Raw genomic sequence first — 20,511 nt, forward strand, 5'->3', positions numbered from 1 at the left:
AGAGAAAAAGCTGAAATGTTGATAGTAATAACTAATAATAAAACACCTTTGTTTTTAAATATATATAACCTTTTTTTCTAGCCTTTGACAAAATGAAAAAATATGGAAAATATTAAAGCGATGCATCCTTTGATTTTTCAGTACATGGCCCTCAGCGGAAAAAGAAATAAATCAAATGTAAAGAAATCTAAAAGTAAAATACAAGCTTAACGGAGCTGGAAGTGGTACAACAGCAAGACACTTACAGTAAATGCTTTGCTTTATTCATTTTTATTACTTTGACATAAAGTATAAAACAAAAGTACAAGCAAGCAAATGATCCAATAAGTGAGAAGAAATGGGGGGGATATTAGTGGACTACAGTGAGTTGAACTGCCTCCTTTTGTGTTTCAAGGACAAGCTAAGAAGTCATCAAATAGGTCATATTTCTACAACATGCTGAGGGGAGCATACACAATATCAACAGAGCAACTCAAACAAACAATTATTCTAAAACTTTACCAGTGACTTCATGGTTATTCAAAAACGTATCAGCGTGGTTCACAAGACGTCGTCAGGTTTGCATAGTGTGTAGGAGTTGACGTCAGAAGAGCAGGAGAACCAAAATGTCGACGTGGTAGCGACGCGGGCAGACGAGAGCTGGACAGTAAGCCCTCCTCCTAAATATGATTTCAGTATTTGCACCAGGGGACCACCTGGTCCACCATCCCTGTGTTAGTTTTATTCCCTGAATATTTCATACATACATACCTATATATACACACTCTCCCCATACTGATATATATATATATATATATATATATATATATATATATATATATATATATATATATATATGTTTATATATATGTCCTTATATATATATATATATCTGTTTTTCTCCACTTCCGCACCTCACAATTCATTCTGGAGTCATGCAAGCATTCTGCTGCAACGTTAACCCTTTAAACGCTGGCCTTCAGAGGCTCGCTAAAAAAAATAAGATTTTTCTCTGCATCCACATGGATGATGTTGGTTCCAAAGTAAAGGGGGGCCTTTGATGGTTGTCGTAGATGTGAAAAAGTACAAATGTTTGCTAAGCTGCCTGTTCAGTGGCTTTTACTGCGTCCAACCTCAGCAGCAATGTCGCACTGCCAGAGGCCTTGCTTATGCAGCTCAACAATCCCACCGCCCTCAAAGACAGAAAGCTTTATTGCCTTTGCCATCAAGAGATCATGACAGTGTGACTACCCGACACTAAATCACATTCGATCCACATTTTGCCTTTGAAACTTTTGAGGAGCTGATGAACAGCCGACTTCACTTGAACGCTTCTTTGCAATAAATTGCTTTTTTCTTCTTTTTGCATTTTCAATCTCTACTTAGAACCTCCTTAAGGTCCAACAGTGCAAAATGTGCATTCTTCACAACTGCTCTTAACGTTTGGATCAAGAGTGTATTTCTTCCATGCAATCTTTTAAAATGGAAAGGGAATGTAGAAATGAGGTCAAAAAGACAGGAGATGACATACAGTATGCATTTCCAATATGGTGTTAAGTTGATATCCATGTAAGAAGAGGCTAAGGGTTTCACATCATTCTATAATTCCAGTACAAAGGACGGCAAAGAGAGCAAAAAAAGCGCATGCCTTTGATGCAAATCACTTTGCTACAAGAGCTTCCAGATCCAGACGCTGAACCCAGTGAAGAACCCAAACACTAATATCAGAAACAAGCTAGCTGGAATTGTCATTATTATGTCATTGTGCATCATTCCAAAGCGAACGTGATGAACGTCTTCTGCATGAATAACCTGGCAGCCCGTAAACAGCCGCATTTATTTGCTTCTTTCCCGTCTTAAACCTCTACTGGCGTGCGATTGGCTGAGCGAGGCAACGGTGTACAGTACAGTAAAGCGCTTTGAGTGCTGTGAAGGTAGAAAGGCGCGTTGAAGTGCTGCTCATTTACACTTTGGAATTCTTTATGGCCTTAAACAGCAACAGCCCTCGCTGTAAACTCACCAGCAAGATGATGAACACAATGCCTCATTAGTGTAACAAAATAGACTTCTGTTGTGTGTGAAGAAAGTGCAACATGAAGCCTCCGTCACAGAGCTCTTCTCTCTTATTTACAGTCCACGGAAGTCACACTTGATACATTTGTACAATTAAAAACATGAATTTACACTTCCAGAAGAGTATCTAAAATACAAAGAGGGCTTTTTATTTGCACCCTTGTCAGGATTTCTAACACCTTTTCAAGCCAAAGGAAAAGAAACAGCCTTTACAAAAGCCGGGAGAGGAATGTGGAACTTCATAAGGCAGGAAATAGTAGATTATATATGAAATATTAGGGCATGATTGGGATTTTTTTTTTATATCTCAGGACACGGAAGTTAGCTAAATAAGCAAACGAATGCTGCATTCACACTTGTGGTTTGGAAGGAAGAAAAACAAAGTTGGCGTGTACTTGGGGCGGTTCACTTAGTGTTTCCACCTTTGTGACATTACGTGATGTAACTCAAATATTCCACACTAAAACATACAGTAGCTTAGCTGAGACTGCATGAAAAGCTTGTAAAATATACTTTTAAAAACGTCCGTCGTCACACATAGACCATCTTTACCATGTTTGTCATTCTGTTCCGCGTATGCTTCGTATTCGAGAGCTTGTTTGCTGGGTGCCAATAACGATATCACCACGCGAGTGATGAAGTCGTACAAGCTCAGTATGTCTGCGCTTTGGAATTGCTTCCAAGTTTTGCTTTTTAACATTATTAGAGCCCTCTAGGCATGAAATAGCACCCCTATAGTCACCTTTACACTCCTACTACCAATATAGTAGACATAATAAGACCAAATAAGACGTTTCAGACATTAAATAGACTCGTGTGTTAGTATTGGAGAGTTCCTTGTTGTTGGTCTTTTTACTTCCTGTCCTAAACCTAAACAGTCGTCCATCGTTTATGGTGGTGAATTGGTTCCAGACCTGACTGTGATAAGTGAATTTCTGAGAAGTAGGATTCAATATGAATTAATGTAATACTTTTGTAGTCAGAACATCGCAAACCTGTTTATGACCTTTTACAAATGTTTTTTTTACAATTGATTTTACAATTGTACAATTATTAGATGAAGTAACACCCCTATAGAGTCACCAACGAACCTAACATGCATGTTTTTGGAATGTGGGAGGAAGCCGGAGTACCCGGAGAACCCAGATTTTCCCAACCTCCCGACTGCGTGGCCAACATGCTAACCACTTGGCCCCACCTTAATACTCATATCACCTAATATAGTAGGATTGATAAGCGATAATAAGACATAACTTGCATATTAGCATAGAGAAAGTCACCGTTGATGGCCTACACTGCTGATGGGGATGTCAAAACATCCCACCTATCCCTTTAAATAAGGATGTGGTGAAAAAAGACAAAGTAAGAAGTGAAAAAGGTCGCCATGGAAGGATGCTGCATCATCATGCAGCGCAAGCTAAGCTAATGTCTCATCAATGGAACATTACTGACACCTAGTGACCACTCAGGCAATACTACATGTGACTTCTAACAGCAGTATTTGTGGACTAATAGCAGGACATAGTCAGCTACTGGACAGCCATCATTTATGCTGCTGATATTGGTATCGGCAATGAAGATATGAATCATCTTAAATCAGAAGCCAACCAAACATGACAAGTGTAAACGCAGCATCAAACAAGAAGCTAGTTTGATGATTTGCATCTTTTTGTGTGTTTTGTTTTTCGGTGATTGTGGGGAAGCACGTGTGCATGTGTGCACGGGTGTGCACGTGTGTGTGTTACTGTGAAAGCTCCTGGAATGTAATGTAGATTTTATTTATGTCAAAACAAGTACATGGAATTTCCAAAGTGTTGGGGTGACGGGCTCTTTACGTAAAAAGTGCAATTGAACAAAGGCTTTTTTGGGGGGGCTCCTGGCAGTTTGGTTTTGCTGCCTGGGGCTGATTTGCACATCAATAAAACACAGTGAATATTCAAACATGGCCGCTCCAGCACACACCAGGAGGCCTAGACCGCCTCACATGTTGTAGGCGACATAAATGGGATCCAGCTGGTCCGCCAAGAAGGAGTCCCGAAGGTGCATTCGTTGCTTCTCTCCCCGGGAGTTGATGGGTATGACCCCAGGGTCCACAATGACCACCACGCCCACGATGAGGTGGTGCTCCTCCAGGACCACGTTTGTTATCAGAGGCACCAGGTCCAGCGCATCCTGCTCCGACCCGCACAGCTCCGATACCACCACCAGAAGGTTGGTCCACGTAAACACAGCACTGCGAGCGACAAGAGTGTGACTCGACCATTTCCTCAAACATGTTTATTTTCCAAACTAAAGCCTTCTGACGCCGTCACCAACAGGGTTGAGTGTGTGGTATAATTCTCCAAACACTAGGGGCAGCGTTTTCATGACACCCTCCCATCCATGCATCTTCTATGCCGCTTATCCTCACCAGCGTTTTCATGACATCCATCCATCCATCTTCTATGCCGCTTCTCCTCATTAGGGTCGCGGGGGCTTGCTGGAGCCTATCCCAGCTGACTTGGGGCGACAGGCGGGGTACACCCTGGACTGGTGGCCAGCCAATGGCAGGGCACATATAGACAAACACTCACATTCATACCTATGGACAATTTAGAGACGCCAATTAACCTAACGTGCATGTTTTTGGATGTGGGAGCAAACCGGAGTACCCAGAGAAAACCCACGCACAGGGAGAACATGCAAACTCCACACAGAAATTCCCAAGGGAGAATCGAACCCAGGTCTTCCCGATCTCCAGACTGTTACTGTGTGGCCAACATGCTAACCACTAGACCACCGAGCGGCCTGTTTTCATGACACATGGACTATTTAGCTTGTTAATTCTCTACTTCCTTTGTAGTACATAACGCCGATTAAAGACAAACAGAGAATGTTATTGCAGCTGGAATTAATGCATGTGTTAAATCAATGGAGGAGAACATGAAGCGAGCAAGAAGGCTTGGAGGGGGAGGAGCAAGCAGACGTTGCGTACGGTGGTGCGCGCCTCAGTGCAGCAGCATAACTCAGCTGTTATTAATGACTCGCATTTCACAGGTGGTCTTTGACAGTAACCCCCCCAGATAGCAAGGATCTACTGTGCAGCAGAACCTCCGAACACCCAAAAGCTATACGAGTATTTTTGACTTAGTTTGACTTTGAATTTTTACTTGTATGACAGTCAGGAATGTTGCTTTACTGTATTGCAGGCCCCTAAACTACAGACATCCATCAAAAATAAAGAAATACATGTCCTTAACATATTGTGTAAATATTTCAATATTTGTATGGTATTCGTGATGCACATCAGTGGCACGTACAAAGTAAAGCATGGCTGGAGTAGAAGGTGAGTTCAGTCGGACATAAAAATGCATCTAATTGTGTGTATGAGACAAAGTCAAAGCTTTCTCACCTTTCAGCGATACTGCGGTGGGCGCGAGAGACAGAGGTCTCGATGTCGGTGGGGTGGTAGCGAAGGCCGCGAAGCTCCAGGGTCTCGTCCAGCGATCCCACCACAAAAAGAGCATCGTGCCGATCTGACAATGCAGACGTACCAATTGACATTGAATGCCATGAAGGCTCCAGTAGCAGCAGTACAGAAGCCAGTAGTGCAAATCAAATACAAGACAAAGCCCAAATAAAAAGCAGCTATGAAAGTATCATTTTAAACATTTGGGGGAAAAAAGGAAACCTTGCTAATGTACCTCCGCTGGCGTCAAGAAGCTCGGTCCTCTTCACAAAGCCCAAGTATCCGGTTCTGGCCCATAACGTGTGCGGGTCTCCGAAGCTCAGCTTGGTGTTGAAGTGGTCGGCCTGAAGACTCTCCTCTCCGTAGATGGTGTAGTAACCGCTGGCATTGTGAGGGCTGTTCACCCAAATCTACCAGACAAAAGCTCACGTCGGGTCACCCATCACTCGGATGGCACTTCAAACCTCAGCTTGGACTACCTCTCCCAGATGAGAGTCCCCCAGCGGGCCTCTGGTCTCTGGGTTGACGATGATCACTCGAACGCCCGGCAAGATCTGAAAATAGCCACAACGTCAACTTTCTTCAATCCATTTGACCATTTGATAACAAGACCTGATAACAAGGCCATGCAAACACCACGGGTCCACTGCAGTTTCAATGAATATACAGTCAAACTAGTCTATAGCGGCCACTAGAGGGAGACTGCAAAAGTGGCCGCTATAGACAGGTGGCCTCTATAGACAGGTTGACGGCCATTTTGAATGTTGACCAGTAGAGGGCACTGTGGGACTGCGGATAAAAGTTGTACAGCACTACTAGGCTTGTTATTCTCCACCACCCACAGAACAAAGCTGTGCTAGTATTGTCTTTTGTGATGTTTGTTTTTAATATTTTACTTTTTATACTACAGAGTGTCATTACAGCTTTAGTTCATCAGGAAGTGACGGGAAGTGACAGTGGGCTGAGTGCTAGCTGTGAGTGTCGAGAGAGTTGGGAAGTGTGTGTATGTTGCCCTTGATGTAACGTCCTGCATTGTTCTCCGCTGTTAATAAAACAATTAAAGTGCATCGGCGACGTGAGTCTCTCCTTCCCCACAACAAGCGGCATTACAGTATTGACCAGTGCACATTGTCTCACACCAGGAAATAAACGGTGTCACTGTAGTAGCAAGCTTCAAAGAAGACTTTTTTGTGTCGAATACAGAAGATGAGGACTTTGATGGATTTGTGGATGAGGATTGATCAAAAATAACGTGAGTACATTCTAAAATACTTCAATTAAGTACAACCGATCAATTCTTTACTCCTGCTACCTTTTTAAAAACATACGATAGCATGCATGCTAGCATATGTTTTAGCGTGCATGCTGCATTGTATTGTATTGTAGCGTCGCTGGGAGCACGTCCTGTTCCCAGCATACTTTGCGGTAATGTTTTGGTGCAAATGCTCTTAAAGTTACATGTTTGACCAGGAAATTACATTTATTTTCAGAGCTTATTTTAAACCCAGACAAAGCGAATATGCTTGTTTTACCTGAACATTAACAAAATGCTGGTGTCCACAACTCACATTTTGTATTTCAGAATGCATTTCTTTCTACTGTTCTTTCATTATTAACTGAAAATCTGAATGAAACGCAGGCTTGCGGGCACCTCGTGTGGTCGTGGGGGCTACCTGGTGTCTGCGGGCACCACCTTGGTGACCCCTGCTCTAAGCACACTTCTTGGGTTCTACAGTGGTGTTATCTTTTGTTCTGTTTATTGTGTTATATGTTATGTTAAGTATGTTGTTTATTATGTTCACCATGTTATGTTAATTATGTTATATGTTATGTTTATTATATGTTATGTTAATTATGTTATGTTAATTATGTTATGTTATGTTTATTATGTTATGTTAATGTGTGTTCATTATATTTTGTTATGTGTTGTTATATGTGATGTTAATTTATGTTTATTATGTTATGTGTGTGTGGCCGCACGGTGGTCTAGTGGTTAGCACGTTGGCCAATACAGGAACAGCCTGGAGATGGGGAAGACCTGGGTCCGATTCTCCCTTGGGCATTCCTGTGTGGAGTTTGCAAGTTCTCCCCCTGTGTGCGTGGGTTTTCTCCGGGTACTCCGGCTTCCTCCCACATTCCCAAAAACATGCAGGTGAGGTTAATTGGCGACTCTAAATTGTCCATAGGTATGAATGTGAGTGTGAATGGTTGTTTGTCTATATGTGCCCTGCCATTGGCTGGCGATCAGTCCAGGGTGTACCCCGCCTGTCGCCCGAAGTCAGCTGGATAGGCTCCAGTATGCCCCCGCGACCTTAATGAAGATGAAGAGGTACAGAAAAAGGATGGATCGATAATGTTATGTTATATGTTGTGTTATATGTTATGTTATATGTTATGTTATGTATGTTATATGCTGTTATGTTATATGTCATGTTATGTATGTTATGTTATGTTATATGCTATGTTATGTTATGTATGTTACGTTTATGTTATATGTTGTGTTATATGCTATGTTATGTTATGTATGTTATATGCTATGTTATGTTGTATATTATGTTGCATGTTATGTTATGTTATGTATGTCACGTTTATGTTATATGTTATGTTATATGCTATGTTATGTTATGTATGATATATGTTATATTATGTTGTACGTTATGTTATGTATGTTATGTTTATGTATGTTATGTTTATGTTATATGCTATGTTATGTATGTTATATGTTATGTTGCATGTTATGTATGTTATGTTTAGGTTATATGCTATGTTATGTATGTTATGTTTATGTTATATTCTATGTTATGTTTTGTATGTTATATGTTATGTTATGTGCTATGTTATGGTATGCATGTTATGTGTGCTATATGCTATGTTATGGTATGTACGTTATGTTATGTTATATGCTATGTTATGTATGGTATATGTTGTGTTATATGCTATGTTATGTTATTTATGTTATGTTTATGTTATGTACGTTATGTTTATGTTATATGCTATGTTATGTTATGTATGTTATATGTTATGTTATATGCTATGTTATGTTATGTATGTTATATGTTGTGTCATATACTGTTATGTTATGTATGTTATATGCTATGTTATGTTATGTTATGTATGTTACGTTTATGTTATATGTTGTGTTTATGTCAATCATCATACATTCACATACTGGAGATGCATGAACCAGACAAGACATGTTTTCACCTTGCCAGACTCCATCAGTGGAAGACTCTGAGGAGCTCCTCTCTCCACCAGTCTCACCCTGAAACAATCACATTGCCATCACTGATAGGATATCTAGCAAATGATCTACTAGGCTTCTGGTTGTATTGTTTGGATAGATCAGTGCTTCTCAGTCATTTTCTGTCATGCCCTATCTATTCTAATATTCTAATATCTAATATATCTATTTATTGATCTGTACTCTACAGGCTGAACTTGACTGAACCACAAAGGTGTACACGTTGGCAGGTCTGTACTGATACTGAAAGTATTCCCTGCCTCTCAAGCCCCCCCCCCCCCCCTCCCCCCCCTTCCCCCCCAACAGTTCACCATGCTACCCCATGTGAGTGGGGAAGGGGGAACAGTAAAGAGCAGAGGGTGAGGTGGTGTTACCTGTCATGGCGGAGGGACTTCATGTCCACGTAGACCGTACATGGATCAGGACCAGTGGTGCCCTACAAGATCACAAACACACAAAAGCTTCCATCATAGTTCTGCTGGCTACCGTCATTTGACATCTTCGCTGACATCCACAATTGCTTCTTTTCCACCCGCCTTCCATTTTCTTTCCACCTCTAAATGAATTCAAAAGAATCTTGTGAGATGATGTAGAGCGGACGTACCTGCAGACAGACCGCCAGGTTGACCCGAGAGCCAAAAGTGGTGCTGACAGCCCGGGTGGACAAGCCCAGATCTTTAAAGAGTTTGGAGAAAGAATGTGTGAGGGCCAGGCGAGGGCGTTCCTCTGCGATCACCACGCAGCTTCGTACACACGACAGGTTGACACCACGGGCCTACTCAAAAGAAATAAGAATAAACACGCAGGGATCCAGAAGTACACGGATGTCGGCCAGCACCTTGAGCAACTCTGTTTGCGTGCCCAGTCTTTTGGTGCAGAACTCCATGACAGAGTAGGAGCAGAAGGTGTCCCTGACGCGGTACTGACTGAGCGTGCTCAGCCACAGAGACAAGCAGCTCTCCAGCTCAAAGGGAGGAATCAGGATGGACTGATGACCTGAGTAAACACTGCAGCACAACAAAGCATGACAGGAAGACCATCACGTTGCAGATGGCAATGTTTGTGGATGATCTTTCCATGATGAACGCTTGCTTTCAGATACACCAGCCCCCCACCCTGTGAACCTCAAGGAATGAGTTGGCTGTACCTAGCGAGGCACCACAAGACAAAGCCCAGCCCGCAGTAAGGATCCAGGCAGATGGCGATTTGACGAGAAGAGTAAAGCTCACACTGCAGCTTTATGGAGCGGCACAGTGCGCTCACCGCTGCATGCGAGATCTGAACACAGAGACATGACAGAACATCGTTCCACTGAATAGGCCTGCTTCTCTTAGGCTTTATACAACATCTTAACCATCAAGAAGAACATCTGTGGCTTGGCTTGGCTCGACTCACAAACTCATCCAAGTCCAAGACTTTTATCCAAGCTTGTCTCATCTCACCTTGACTCCAGTGAGCATGCCCGTAGTGGACACGCTGAAGTCCAGATAGGCCATCATCTCTGCTGTGGGCGGCTTATAGATCTGAGGAGGCCGACGGCGAGGAAGATCATCTGCAAACGACAAAGGTGGTATATCAGAGACACTTTGTCCAATAAATAATCAATAGCAGAATGTGTTGCAGGGGAGAACGGCATGCGGCTCACCGGTGTCTATGATTGTCGGCCATGTTTTAATGTTTACAGATGCGGCCGCCTCTTTGGAGCGAAGAATCCGCATCAGGTTTTGAGTCGTGAGGATGCACGCAGCTTTACTGACCTGGTGACAACCAAATGTTCCACGAAATGAGAGGTGAACTCATCTGCCAGACGTTAACGGATGACAACTCATCCTTTGCGTGGACACTCACCGGTCCCAACATGAACAGTATCCATCCATCCTACTATCCAGCTGTCCATCTATCGATCTATCCATCTGTCCATCTATCTATCTATCTATCTATCTATCTATCTATCTATCTATCTATCTATCTATCTATCTGTCCGTCTATCTATCAGTCCATCTATCTATCTGTCTGTCTGACAATACAGTTACCTGTCCACGCACGCACACACACACACACACACGATTATAACATTAGACCAAAGATTGTAACATTAGACCAAAGATTGTAACATTACACCAAAGATTGTAACATTACACTAAAGATTGTAACATTAGACCAAAGATTGTAATATTAGACCAAAGATTGTAATATTAGACCAAAGATTGTAACATTAGACCGAAGACTGACGTGTTTCTTAATTTCATTATGAAAAAGATTTTTCTCTCAGTCCACAGTCATTTGTCAGTAATGACAAAATATGCTGATATTTAAGTCAACCTTTACTACTTCAATGCTAAATATATTTGTGAGGGAAACTAAAATCCAGTAATCCCTCCTTTATGGTGGTTCATTGGTTCCACACCCAACCGTGATAAGTAAATTTCTGCAAAGTAGGATTCCTTCTTTAGAAATGCAATATTTTGTAGTTAAAGCATAGAAAACCTGTTTGCAACCTTCAAATTAAATTAGAGCCCTCGAGACAGGAAATAGCACACTCCTACTGCCCATTATAGTAGACATAATAAGAGAAAATAATATAATAATACATATAAGACATAATATAGACTCACATGTTAGCATGAGTTCATTGTTGCTGTGCACTTTTTTTTACTTCCTGTTGTGTACAGTACTTCCTGAAGTGGCTATTGTCTCATCAATGTGACATTACTGACACCAAGTGGCCAGTGTACAATACTACATATCATCACATCTTTGAATGCGTCTTCTGAATGCCTTATATGTGTGTATTTTACTTCATTTATGCTTGAAAATGCTCCTTTTCGGCAAAAATATGCGAAATGTGTGAGTATGTTTTATGAATAAATATGTGTTTGAAATAGCGTGATAGGAGCCAAGCTGTGAAATTCAAAGAAAGCGCCAAGTGGTGAGGGGTTACTCCATGTGAGAAATGTTTCTGCATGCTTTGATTGGGAAAAAGTAGCACCATCTGGTGGATGAACATGACATTTTAAGTTGAAAGCCAGTATAACTTGAAATTTATGACTATTAGTTTATGGTAAGATAATTGGCCATTTTTGTTGTTTTTGTGTGGTTTTGCCATTTAAGGCAAATTTAAGGAACTGATGGTTTATAAAACCAATATAATCGTACAGAAATAATGTTCTCTGGCAAATGATTCATTCAACAGAGTCAAGACAAACGTACATCAATGATCATACGGACAGTAGGCAGCGTGGCCGCCAGGTTCTGAGGGTGCGGCGGTCTGACGTTGACGGGAACGACGCCGGCATAGAGGCAGCCGTAAAAGGAGGCGATCAAGTCAATCCCTTGCAGAGACAAGGAAAGACGAGTCATCAATATCTTCCATGACATGAAGACAATGGCAGGAGGAGCAGCGCAAAGTACCAGGAGGATAAAGCAACACCACGTTCTCGCCCGTGTTGATGCTGCCTTTCTCCATGAGCGCCGCAGATATCTTCTCAGCTCGCTTGTGAAGCTGAACGCAAGTCGCCGTGCTCACAGCCACACCCTGCAAGATTTCACAAAGACACACAACATGTGGAAAAACAGGCTTTCTTCCTCTATTAGGAGTTTTTACGACCTACCTTGGCATTCAGAAGCACAAAGAGAACATGGTCGGGATCTGTCTGCGCCCTCCACTGAAGAGCCTCTGTCAAATACTGATGCTGGAGGGGAAAAAAAAGCTTTATTTGTGGTCATCTGGAATATTTACCAGCCATATTTACTACAAATTAAGTGTAGGGAGGAAAGTCAACATCATCCACGTAAAGAAAAAGATGCTCCACAGCAGCAAAGGTCAAGAAGAAGCAAAGCCCAGCTCTTCCAAATAACAACCTTTCACAATATGCAACAAAAACATCTAGCAAAAAATGGATGACAATGCACACACTTTTGCATGTGTCGAGCAAGAACACCAAAATAAAAGCACAATACGGCACTGGTCTGTGCATGGCAAAAATAAAAGCGGGTGCTGGGAAGGTGCTGGGAGGGGGCGGTGATTCTTACCATGACGGTGGGCCACATACACAGCTACATCCAAAGACACGGGAAACAGAGAGAGAGAGAGAGAGAGAGAGCGAGAGAGAGAGAGAGAGAGAGAGAGAGAGAGAGAGAGAGCAGCTTTTTTACACGTCTACCTCCCCTCTCCAAGCATCACACCACAACACCCACACCAGCGCGTCATCCGTGTATCAATAACACTGATCATACCTGTTGATTCATGACTAAATACATCACACTTAGCTTCACTAGCTGCATTCCATCCCGTCCATCCCATAAGGGCGCGATGAGATGCTTATTTTCACAAAGGTATTGTTGCATTGTTATACAGTAATGCCTTGTTCATCGCCATTCACTGATTCCATACCCCACTGTCCCACAAGTAGGTTTCCTTATTTACCAATGGAATATTTTTGTAGTTAGAGCGTAGAAAACCGGTTTACCACCTTCTAAATACACTTTTAAACATGAAATAACACCCCTATAGTCACCTTTACACTCCTATTACCCAATATAGTAGATATCATAAAAGAATATAAGACACAAGACATAATATACAGTAGACTCACATGCTAGCATGAGTTTCTTGTTGTGCCTTTTTTACTTCCTGTTCTGTACAGTACTTCCTGAAATGGCTATTGTCTCATCAATGTAACTATAGTGACACCTAGTGACCAGTGTACAATACTACATATCATCACAACCTCTTTCAATGCATCTTCTCAATGCCTTTATATTTGGATTTTACCTCATTTTATGCTTAAAAATGCTTAATTTAGGAAAAAATTACATCATGTTTTCTTATATCTGCATATTTTTGACTAATAATGGGCCGTATTAACCAGGAAACAGCAATGATTTATTCATTAAAGGAAAAGTGCACTTTTTAAAAAATCATCCACAATCCATATGTGAAACATAAACACATTTTCCTTCCCTTTTCTGTGCCTGGAGTTAGCATGAGCCAGCTAACAATGCACATCATGGGAGGTACCTAGTTTGACGCTAAAGCCCTCGAAAAAAACGGCAACAGTGTTCCATTTCCATAAGTGAGCTGTATATCAACCAAGCTACAGCGACATTGTTATTGTAGCACCTAACACCAAAACTATATTTATCTGGCTAGCTGCTAGTCTCAGCATCACAACGCCACAAGCCGCTGCAACGGGACAGACGGAAGAGTGGACACTACTGGCTCTCAATTTGGCTACCAAGACTGTCAGCATTTTTGACCTGAGGACTGGAGCACAAGTCTTGGAAGTGTCGGCGCTGTTTCTATGCTGCTTTTGTTGACGGTAGTAGTAGCGTTAGCGCCCATGGGCTACGTCAAATCAATGCGCCTAGGAAAGTAGTTTTAAATCATCAAGATACTGTAATGTTATCATCAACGTACTTGTTAATGCATGACCACAGCATGGATAGAAAACCATAAAACCTTCTTAGAGGTGTTTTTAGAGGGCCTCATAGTCCAAATAGGTACCTGCCATGACGTGCATTGTTAGCTGGCTCGTGCTAACTCCTTTTCTCTCGTACAACGCACAGAAAAGGGAAAGAAATGTGTTCATGTGTCACATTAGGATTGTGGATGAAAAAAAGTGCACTTTCCTTGAACCTAAGTTTGAAGAAGCTGTGAAATTCAAGTGTAAAGCGGTGAGGGATGACTATTTCTATCGTGTTTACAAAGTCAGGCATGACTGCGCTTATGGAAGCTGTTGGAGAAGCCAATAGTATGTATTGTATAGTATGTAATGAATGAATCAATGGTATTATTGTGTTGCTACATTTTCTTACAGTGCTACATTGATATCATTTTTATCGTAGTTCACAAATCAGTTGACTAAAAATATGTTTTGCATTTGCCTAAAATCTTTGTCTTGTGTTTTATTTGGATCATAATTACAATCAACAAATTAAAGGCAAAATCATTCAATTATTCAAGGATGCTGAAAAAACCTGGTATCAGTAATGGTGGACCTGTATTTACTTGGTACCAAATGGATACCAAACATTACAGTATGGCCTTCCTTAGTGCAGTGCTTCTGAAATAGTGGGGCGAGTCCCCCTGGGGGCATGTGGTGAACTGTCAAGGGGAACGTGAGAGGCAGGGAGGACTTTGAATACCAGTGGACACCTGCCAACGTGTACACATTTCTAGTACTCAGCATGCAATTGGACTCTTGAAGGTGCTTGTATGCTTCATTGCTCTCCATTTGTTGCATTTTGCTGGTTTCAGTTTCAAGTTCAGTCTGTACAGTACACATCAATAAATGTTATCACTTTCTCAATAGTACTTAAAATTGGGGGGGGGAGAACACAAAAACATTTCTCATTTCTGTTCCCCGGTGGGGGATTGACAGAAAAGAATTGAGAAGCACTGGCCCAGCAGGTGTTGGCGGCCGCCTTACTTTGCGAACAAGATCCTGGTCCTCAATCACGCCCAGCTCTCTGCCCGCCGCCTGGGCGATCCTCTTCCCTGCCACCAGGTTTCCCACCATCACCGACGCAGGACCAACGCCGACTACAGGAAACAGGAAGTAGAGAAGTCACCATGTGACTTTTCTGATTTGATAGCAAATCTCCTGTTGGTGAATCAGCTTCACTACTTTTCTTAATCAATCTCCTGGTTTGAAATGGATTTTTGTATTTCTTTTCTGAATGAATAAATATTGTTCCACCTCATGTTTACATTTCCATACAGATGTGCAGAGCTCCCTTCTTTATGGCAGGGGATAGCTTCCCAAAATAGCCTGCAAAAGTGAAATCGGCCAAGTCGCCAACTTGATTTGTTTCCAATGATTGTGTATATTTTAAGGCTGTAAAAGCCCCCACCGTACACTTGATACACTTTTACACAGGCATGATCATTTCTCTCAAAGTTCAAACCTTCGTTTGAATTTGAATGATCAACCTGCAAGGTTGGACACAAGAAATGAAGTGACTCACGCGCATTTCACTCCTCTGACCGTGCCCCTTTGTCCTGGCGCCGCTGCTCCTGTCATTTTATTTTCCTACTCCTCAAACTGAAGATTCTTTTATTCCGCCATGGCGCCCTACAACCATGTGATGTATTGTACGATGGTTAGCATCTTCCTCTGCATTTTGGGTGCAGAACATTCGCCGACATTGTGGATTTTGCAAACTTGCAACCATAAAGTGCCCAGAGTGACACGGGTAGCTTCTTCTTCTTCTTCTATTGTTTATTGGCGGTTAACAAGCAACTCACATGGTTAGCTAGTTTGCTAGCCATGACCACAACAAGACACGGCACAGAGGTCTACAGCCAATCAGGATGCAGAAGACAATGGGAGGTGCAGACAGAAGCGAGAAGAGAGAGAGACACCACCGCCTTTTGCCTCCAAAGTGCATTTTAATCTACATAATCTATACAACCAAATGTCATTGTTTGTTTATTCCTTGCATACCTGACTACAATAAACCAAATTCAGCCAAGTGGAATTAAACATTAATATATGGAATATTTTGGTAGTTAGAGCATAGAAAACCTGTTTATGACTTTCTAAATACAGGTTTTAACATTATTAGAGCCCTGTAGACATGAAATAACACCCCTATAGTCACCTTTACAATCCTTTCAATCTCATTATTCTTTATGACAGCCGCTGGTACACAAATCTACATTTTGTATGAAAGCTGTTTTTGACTTGTTGGTTACTCAGAATATTAGGTGCTGCTACTGTGCAACGGGAAATATGTTGGTAGATGGAACCAAAGACCCATGTGTTTCATGTTTACTTCCATGTGGATCATTACAAATATGCTTTCTTTTAGTAGGACACAGTGAGTAAAAAGAAATGAGATATAGAAAAAAATGATGCATGAAACTATTGATGACAAAAAAAAAAAAAATGCTGGATAATCGTTTTATCATCGCATTGCAGGCCTCTGAATCGCAATCGCATGCAATCGTGAGGTGGCAATCGTGAGATTCCCACCCCTGATACATATGTATATACGCACATAATATGTAATATATGTGTATATAATACATATATACATAATATATATGTATATAATGTATATAATACATAATATGTATGTATATAATATATAATATATAATGATATATACTGTATATAATACAGAATATTTATGTATATAATATATAATGATATATACTGTATATAATACAGAATATATATGTACAGTCAAACCTGTCTATAGCGGCCACTGAAGGGAACCGGCAAAAGTGGCCGCTATAGACAGGTGGCCGCTATAGACAGGTTGGCGGCCATTTTGAATTTGTGCGCACACATATTAACATGTATTCACAAAAAGACTGTAGCAAAACCAAGAGACATAGGGGAAAACGCTCTGTTGAAACATAAACAGGTAGGTAAATCTAGGTAACAGCTCCGGTGAGGAAACTAGTAATATCAATAACAACAATGAACCAGCGCCACACATTCGACAGCGCTGGCCTTTTATCCACCACAAATGTTAATTGACCGCAGCTGCATGGCCACCAGGCATGAAGCGGCTGCCTCTTCCTCCCCGGAGAAGGCACAGCCCGCCAAATAAGAGCGCAGGACAGGGGACGCTCGCTCCTGTCCTGCAGAAAGTCACAAATTTCCATCTTTGATTTTTTTTTAAAACACGATTTTAAAAGCGCCGCACGGTGGTCTAGTGGTTAGCACGTTGGCCAACACAGTAACAGCTTGGAGATCAGGAAGACCTGGGTTCGATTTCTGTGTGGAGTTTGCATGTTCTTCCCATGTGCGCGTGGGTTTTCTCCGGGTGCTCCGGCTTCCTCCCAAAAACATGCAGATGAGGTTAATTGGCGACTCTAAATTGTCCATTGGTATGAATGTGAGTGTGAATGGTTGTTTGTCTATATGTGCCCTGCGATTGGCTGGCGACCAGTCCAGGGTGTACCCCGCCTGTCGCCCGAAGTCAGCTGGGATAGGCTCCAGCATGCCCCCGCGACCCTAATGAGGAAAAAGCGGTATAGAAAATGGATGGATGGATGGATTCTAAAAGCAAGAAACAAAAATTTTAGTGAACAAGCCCGAGGTGATATGTACAGGATACGCGTGAAGCAGTCATGAATGTGTGTGTGCGTGAACAATTGAGTGTGGAGGAGGTGCGAAGATCGTCGTAAACTAACAATACCATTGCTCCTTTCTGATTGAATGGGCTTCTAATCTCTAATTAGTCAGCAATTAAGTGATATTTTAGATGTTTTATTCAGGTATTTTGGCCGTCATTGAATCTTTTCAGGGTGGCATTGCAAAGTAAGAAGACGGATTTTTTATGTCGAACTAGGGCTCAGTAATTAAAGTCTACACACGACGGCTTCATTGCTTAAAAAAACAAAACTTTCTTGTGCATGAACCTTCCGCTTGAGTCAGCACTTTGGCCGCTATATGCGGTCAGATATTAACCAAAGGATACAAAATGGATGGCCGCTGGCCGCATTAGACAGGTGACCGCTATACACATGGTCTATGGCACGTAAATTTCCCGCGCGCGCGGGGGAAGATGATTTTCAGTGGCCGCTATAGGCAGGTGGCCGTTATATACAGGTGGCCGCTAAGACAGGTTTTATATTACATATTATATACAGTCAAAATCCCCCGCAGCAAATTTACATGTTATAGACCCTGTGTATAGCAGTCACCTGTCCAACGCGGCCAGCGGCCACCCATTTTGTCTCCCTTGGTCAATATCTGACCGCATATAGCGGCCAAATTACCGACTCAAGTAGAAGCTTCATGCACAAAAAAGTTTTGTTTTTCAATCAATGAAGCCGTCGTGTGTAGACTTTAATTACTGAGTCATAGCTCAGTCACAATCATTCACAAGATCCACACAAACTGTCAGTTGTTCCACATAAAAAAGCCGTCTTCTTTTGAGCTTGCTATTTCCTGGTCAAACATGTAACTTTAAGAGCATTTGCATCAAAACATTACCGCAAAGTAGGCTGGGAACAGGACGTGCTCCCAGCGACGCAATACAATACAATGCTGCATGCACGCTAAAACATACGATAGCATGCATGCTAGCGTATGTTTTTAAAAAGGCAGCGGGAGCAAAGAGTTCGGTTGTACTTAATTGAAGTATTTTAGAATGTATTCACGTTATTTTTGATCAATCCTCATCCACAAATCCATCAAAGTCCTCATCTTCTGTATTCGACACAAAAAAAGCCGTCTTCTTTGCCGCTGGCTTAACTTGTCAGTGTTATTCAGCTCCGAACCGTAGTAAAGGACATAGACATAGAGTTGGTAGACAGCTACAAATTCCTGGGTGTTCACCTTAACAACAAGCTGGACTGGTCCGTCAACACCCACGCCCTCTACAAGAAGGGCCAGAGTCGCCTTCACCTGCTGAGGAGACTGAGGTCCTTTGGTGTGTGCAGGACTCTTTTACGGACCTTTTATGACTCTGTGGTGGCCTCAGCCATCTTCTATGCTGTGGGCTGCTGGAGAGGGGGCAGCACGGACAGGGACAGGAGCAGGATAAATAGACTGATCAGGCGAGCTAGCTCTGTCCTGGACGGTCCTCTGGACTCCGTGGAGGAAGTGGGGGAGAGAAGGATGTTGGCTAAGCTGACATCCATCATGGACAACACCTCTCACCCGCTACATGACACTGTTGTTTCCCTGAGCAGCTCCTTCAGCACCAGACTGTTACACCCACGGTGTAAGAAGGAGAGGTTCCGCAGGTCCTTCATACCGACCGCTGTCAGGCTCTACAACACCTGCACCACCTGAACCATGTTGTAGACACTATGCTTTCTTTACACTGTTCTCTTTACTTGTCTTGCTGCTGTAACAAGTAAATTTCCCCGCTGTGGGATAAATAAAGTACATACAATACAATACAATACAATACAATAAAGGCGTCTTGACTCCAGTTAAGAAGGAAACTTCTCTTGTTGCTTCTGCCAACTTTATTTACTGAACGCAGCCACCAGACAGCAGCTCAGAACACACACACATCTGTCAGCATCGTCTCTCCTTCCTGCTTGCCCACAAGGCAAAGGTTAAACAAGCCCCACTACATAGCTGTCGCGGCAATGCCTGTAAGAAATGACACTGTTTATTTCCTGGTGTGCAGTGGTCAATACTGTAATGCCGCTTGTTGTGGGGAAGGAGAGACTCACGTCGCCGATGCACTTTAATGGCTTTATTAACAGCGGAGAACACTGCAGGACTTTACATCCACGCCAACATTAACACACTTCCCAACTCTCTCCAAACTCACAGCTAGCACTGAGCTTAGCTCTCCTGCTCGGGACGCCCACCGTCACTTCCCGTCACTTCATGATGAACTAAAGCTGTAATGACACTGTGCCGTATAAAAAGTAAAATATTAAAAACAAGCGTAAGACATTACTAGCACAGCTTTGTTCTGTGGGTCGTGGATATATTCTATCAGTTATTATTAAGCCTCTAGCTTCCTTTTAGTAAGTAAAAACCTTGGCTATGATTGCACTACATTGTCATGTAGACCTACAAAGTACACTTGGAAGAACAAGAGGTGAATAAATGTATTGCAACTGATGTGAAACTGATGAGGGGTAGGATTAAATAAGCTTTGCTTCTTCCTACTCCTTTTTGGACATGCAAAATTGTGAATTGTACTATGTGATGTGTTACTGTTTGACTCATATGCATGTTCAGGATAAATTAAAACCATGAACCATGAACCATGATAATAACAAGCCTAGTAGTGCTGTACAACTTTTATCCGCAGTCCGCAGTGCCCTCTACTGGTCAAC

The 20,511-nt window shown here is 42.1% G+C and overlaps 1 protein-coding gene across 6 annotated transcripts in view; it reads right to left on the reverse strand.

Annotated features, from left to right (window-relative positions):
- Nucleotides 1-217: 217 nt before the first annotated feature.
- dip2bb (disco-interacting protein 2 homolog Bb) overlaps nt 218-20,511 on the reverse strand; it is a 57,314-nt gene continuing 37,020 nt past the window's right edge. For 2 of the 6 annotated variants that reach the window (XM_054783768.1, XM_054783767.1), the window contains 16 exons: nt 15,173-15,285; nt 12,774-12,797; nt 12,353-12,433; nt 12,153-12,276; nt 11,952-12,073; nt 10,387-10,498; nt 10,184-10,293; nt 9,889-10,019; nt 9,580-9,748; nt 9,346-9,516; nt 9,116-9,177; nt 8,705-8,762; nt 5,980-6,054; nt 5,736-5,910; nt 5,444-5,567; nt 221-4,285 (listed from right to left, as the gene is read on the reverse strand). In XM_054783768.1, the coding sequence (XP_054639743.1) occupies nt 4,033-4,285; nt 5,444-5,567; nt 5,736-5,910; nt 5,980-6,054; nt 8,705-8,762; nt 9,116-9,177; nt 9,346-9,516; nt 9,580-9,748; nt 9,889-10,019; nt 10,184-10,293; nt 10,387-10,498; nt 11,952-12,073; nt 12,153-12,276; nt 12,353-12,433; nt 12,774-12,797; nt 15,173-15,285 (1,904 nt within the window). In that variant the 3' untranslated portion in view covers nt 221-4,032. Of the gene's footprint in view, nt 4,286-5,443; nt 5,568-5,735; nt 5,911-5,979; nt 6,055-8,704; nt 8,763-9,115; nt 9,178-9,345; nt 9,749-9,888; nt 10,020-10,183; nt 10,294-10,386; nt 10,499-11,951; nt 12,074-12,152; nt 12,277-12,352; nt 12,434-12,773; nt 12,798-15,172; nt 15,286-20,511 lie in introns of those variants that run through there. The other 4 variants (XM_054783772.1, XM_054783769.1, XM_054783771.1 and 1 more) reach the window with 4 other exon arrangements.

This window comes from Dunckerocampus dactyliophorus, chromosome 8 (genome assembly GCF_027744805.1).
Source record: "Dunckerocampus dactyliophorus isolate RoL2022-P2 chromosome 8, RoL_Ddac_1.1, whole genome shotgun sequence".
Classification (NCBI taxonomy): domain Eukaryota; kingdom Metazoa; phylum Chordata; class Actinopteri; order Syngnathiformes; family Syngnathidae; genus Dunckerocampus; species Dunckerocampus dactyliophorus.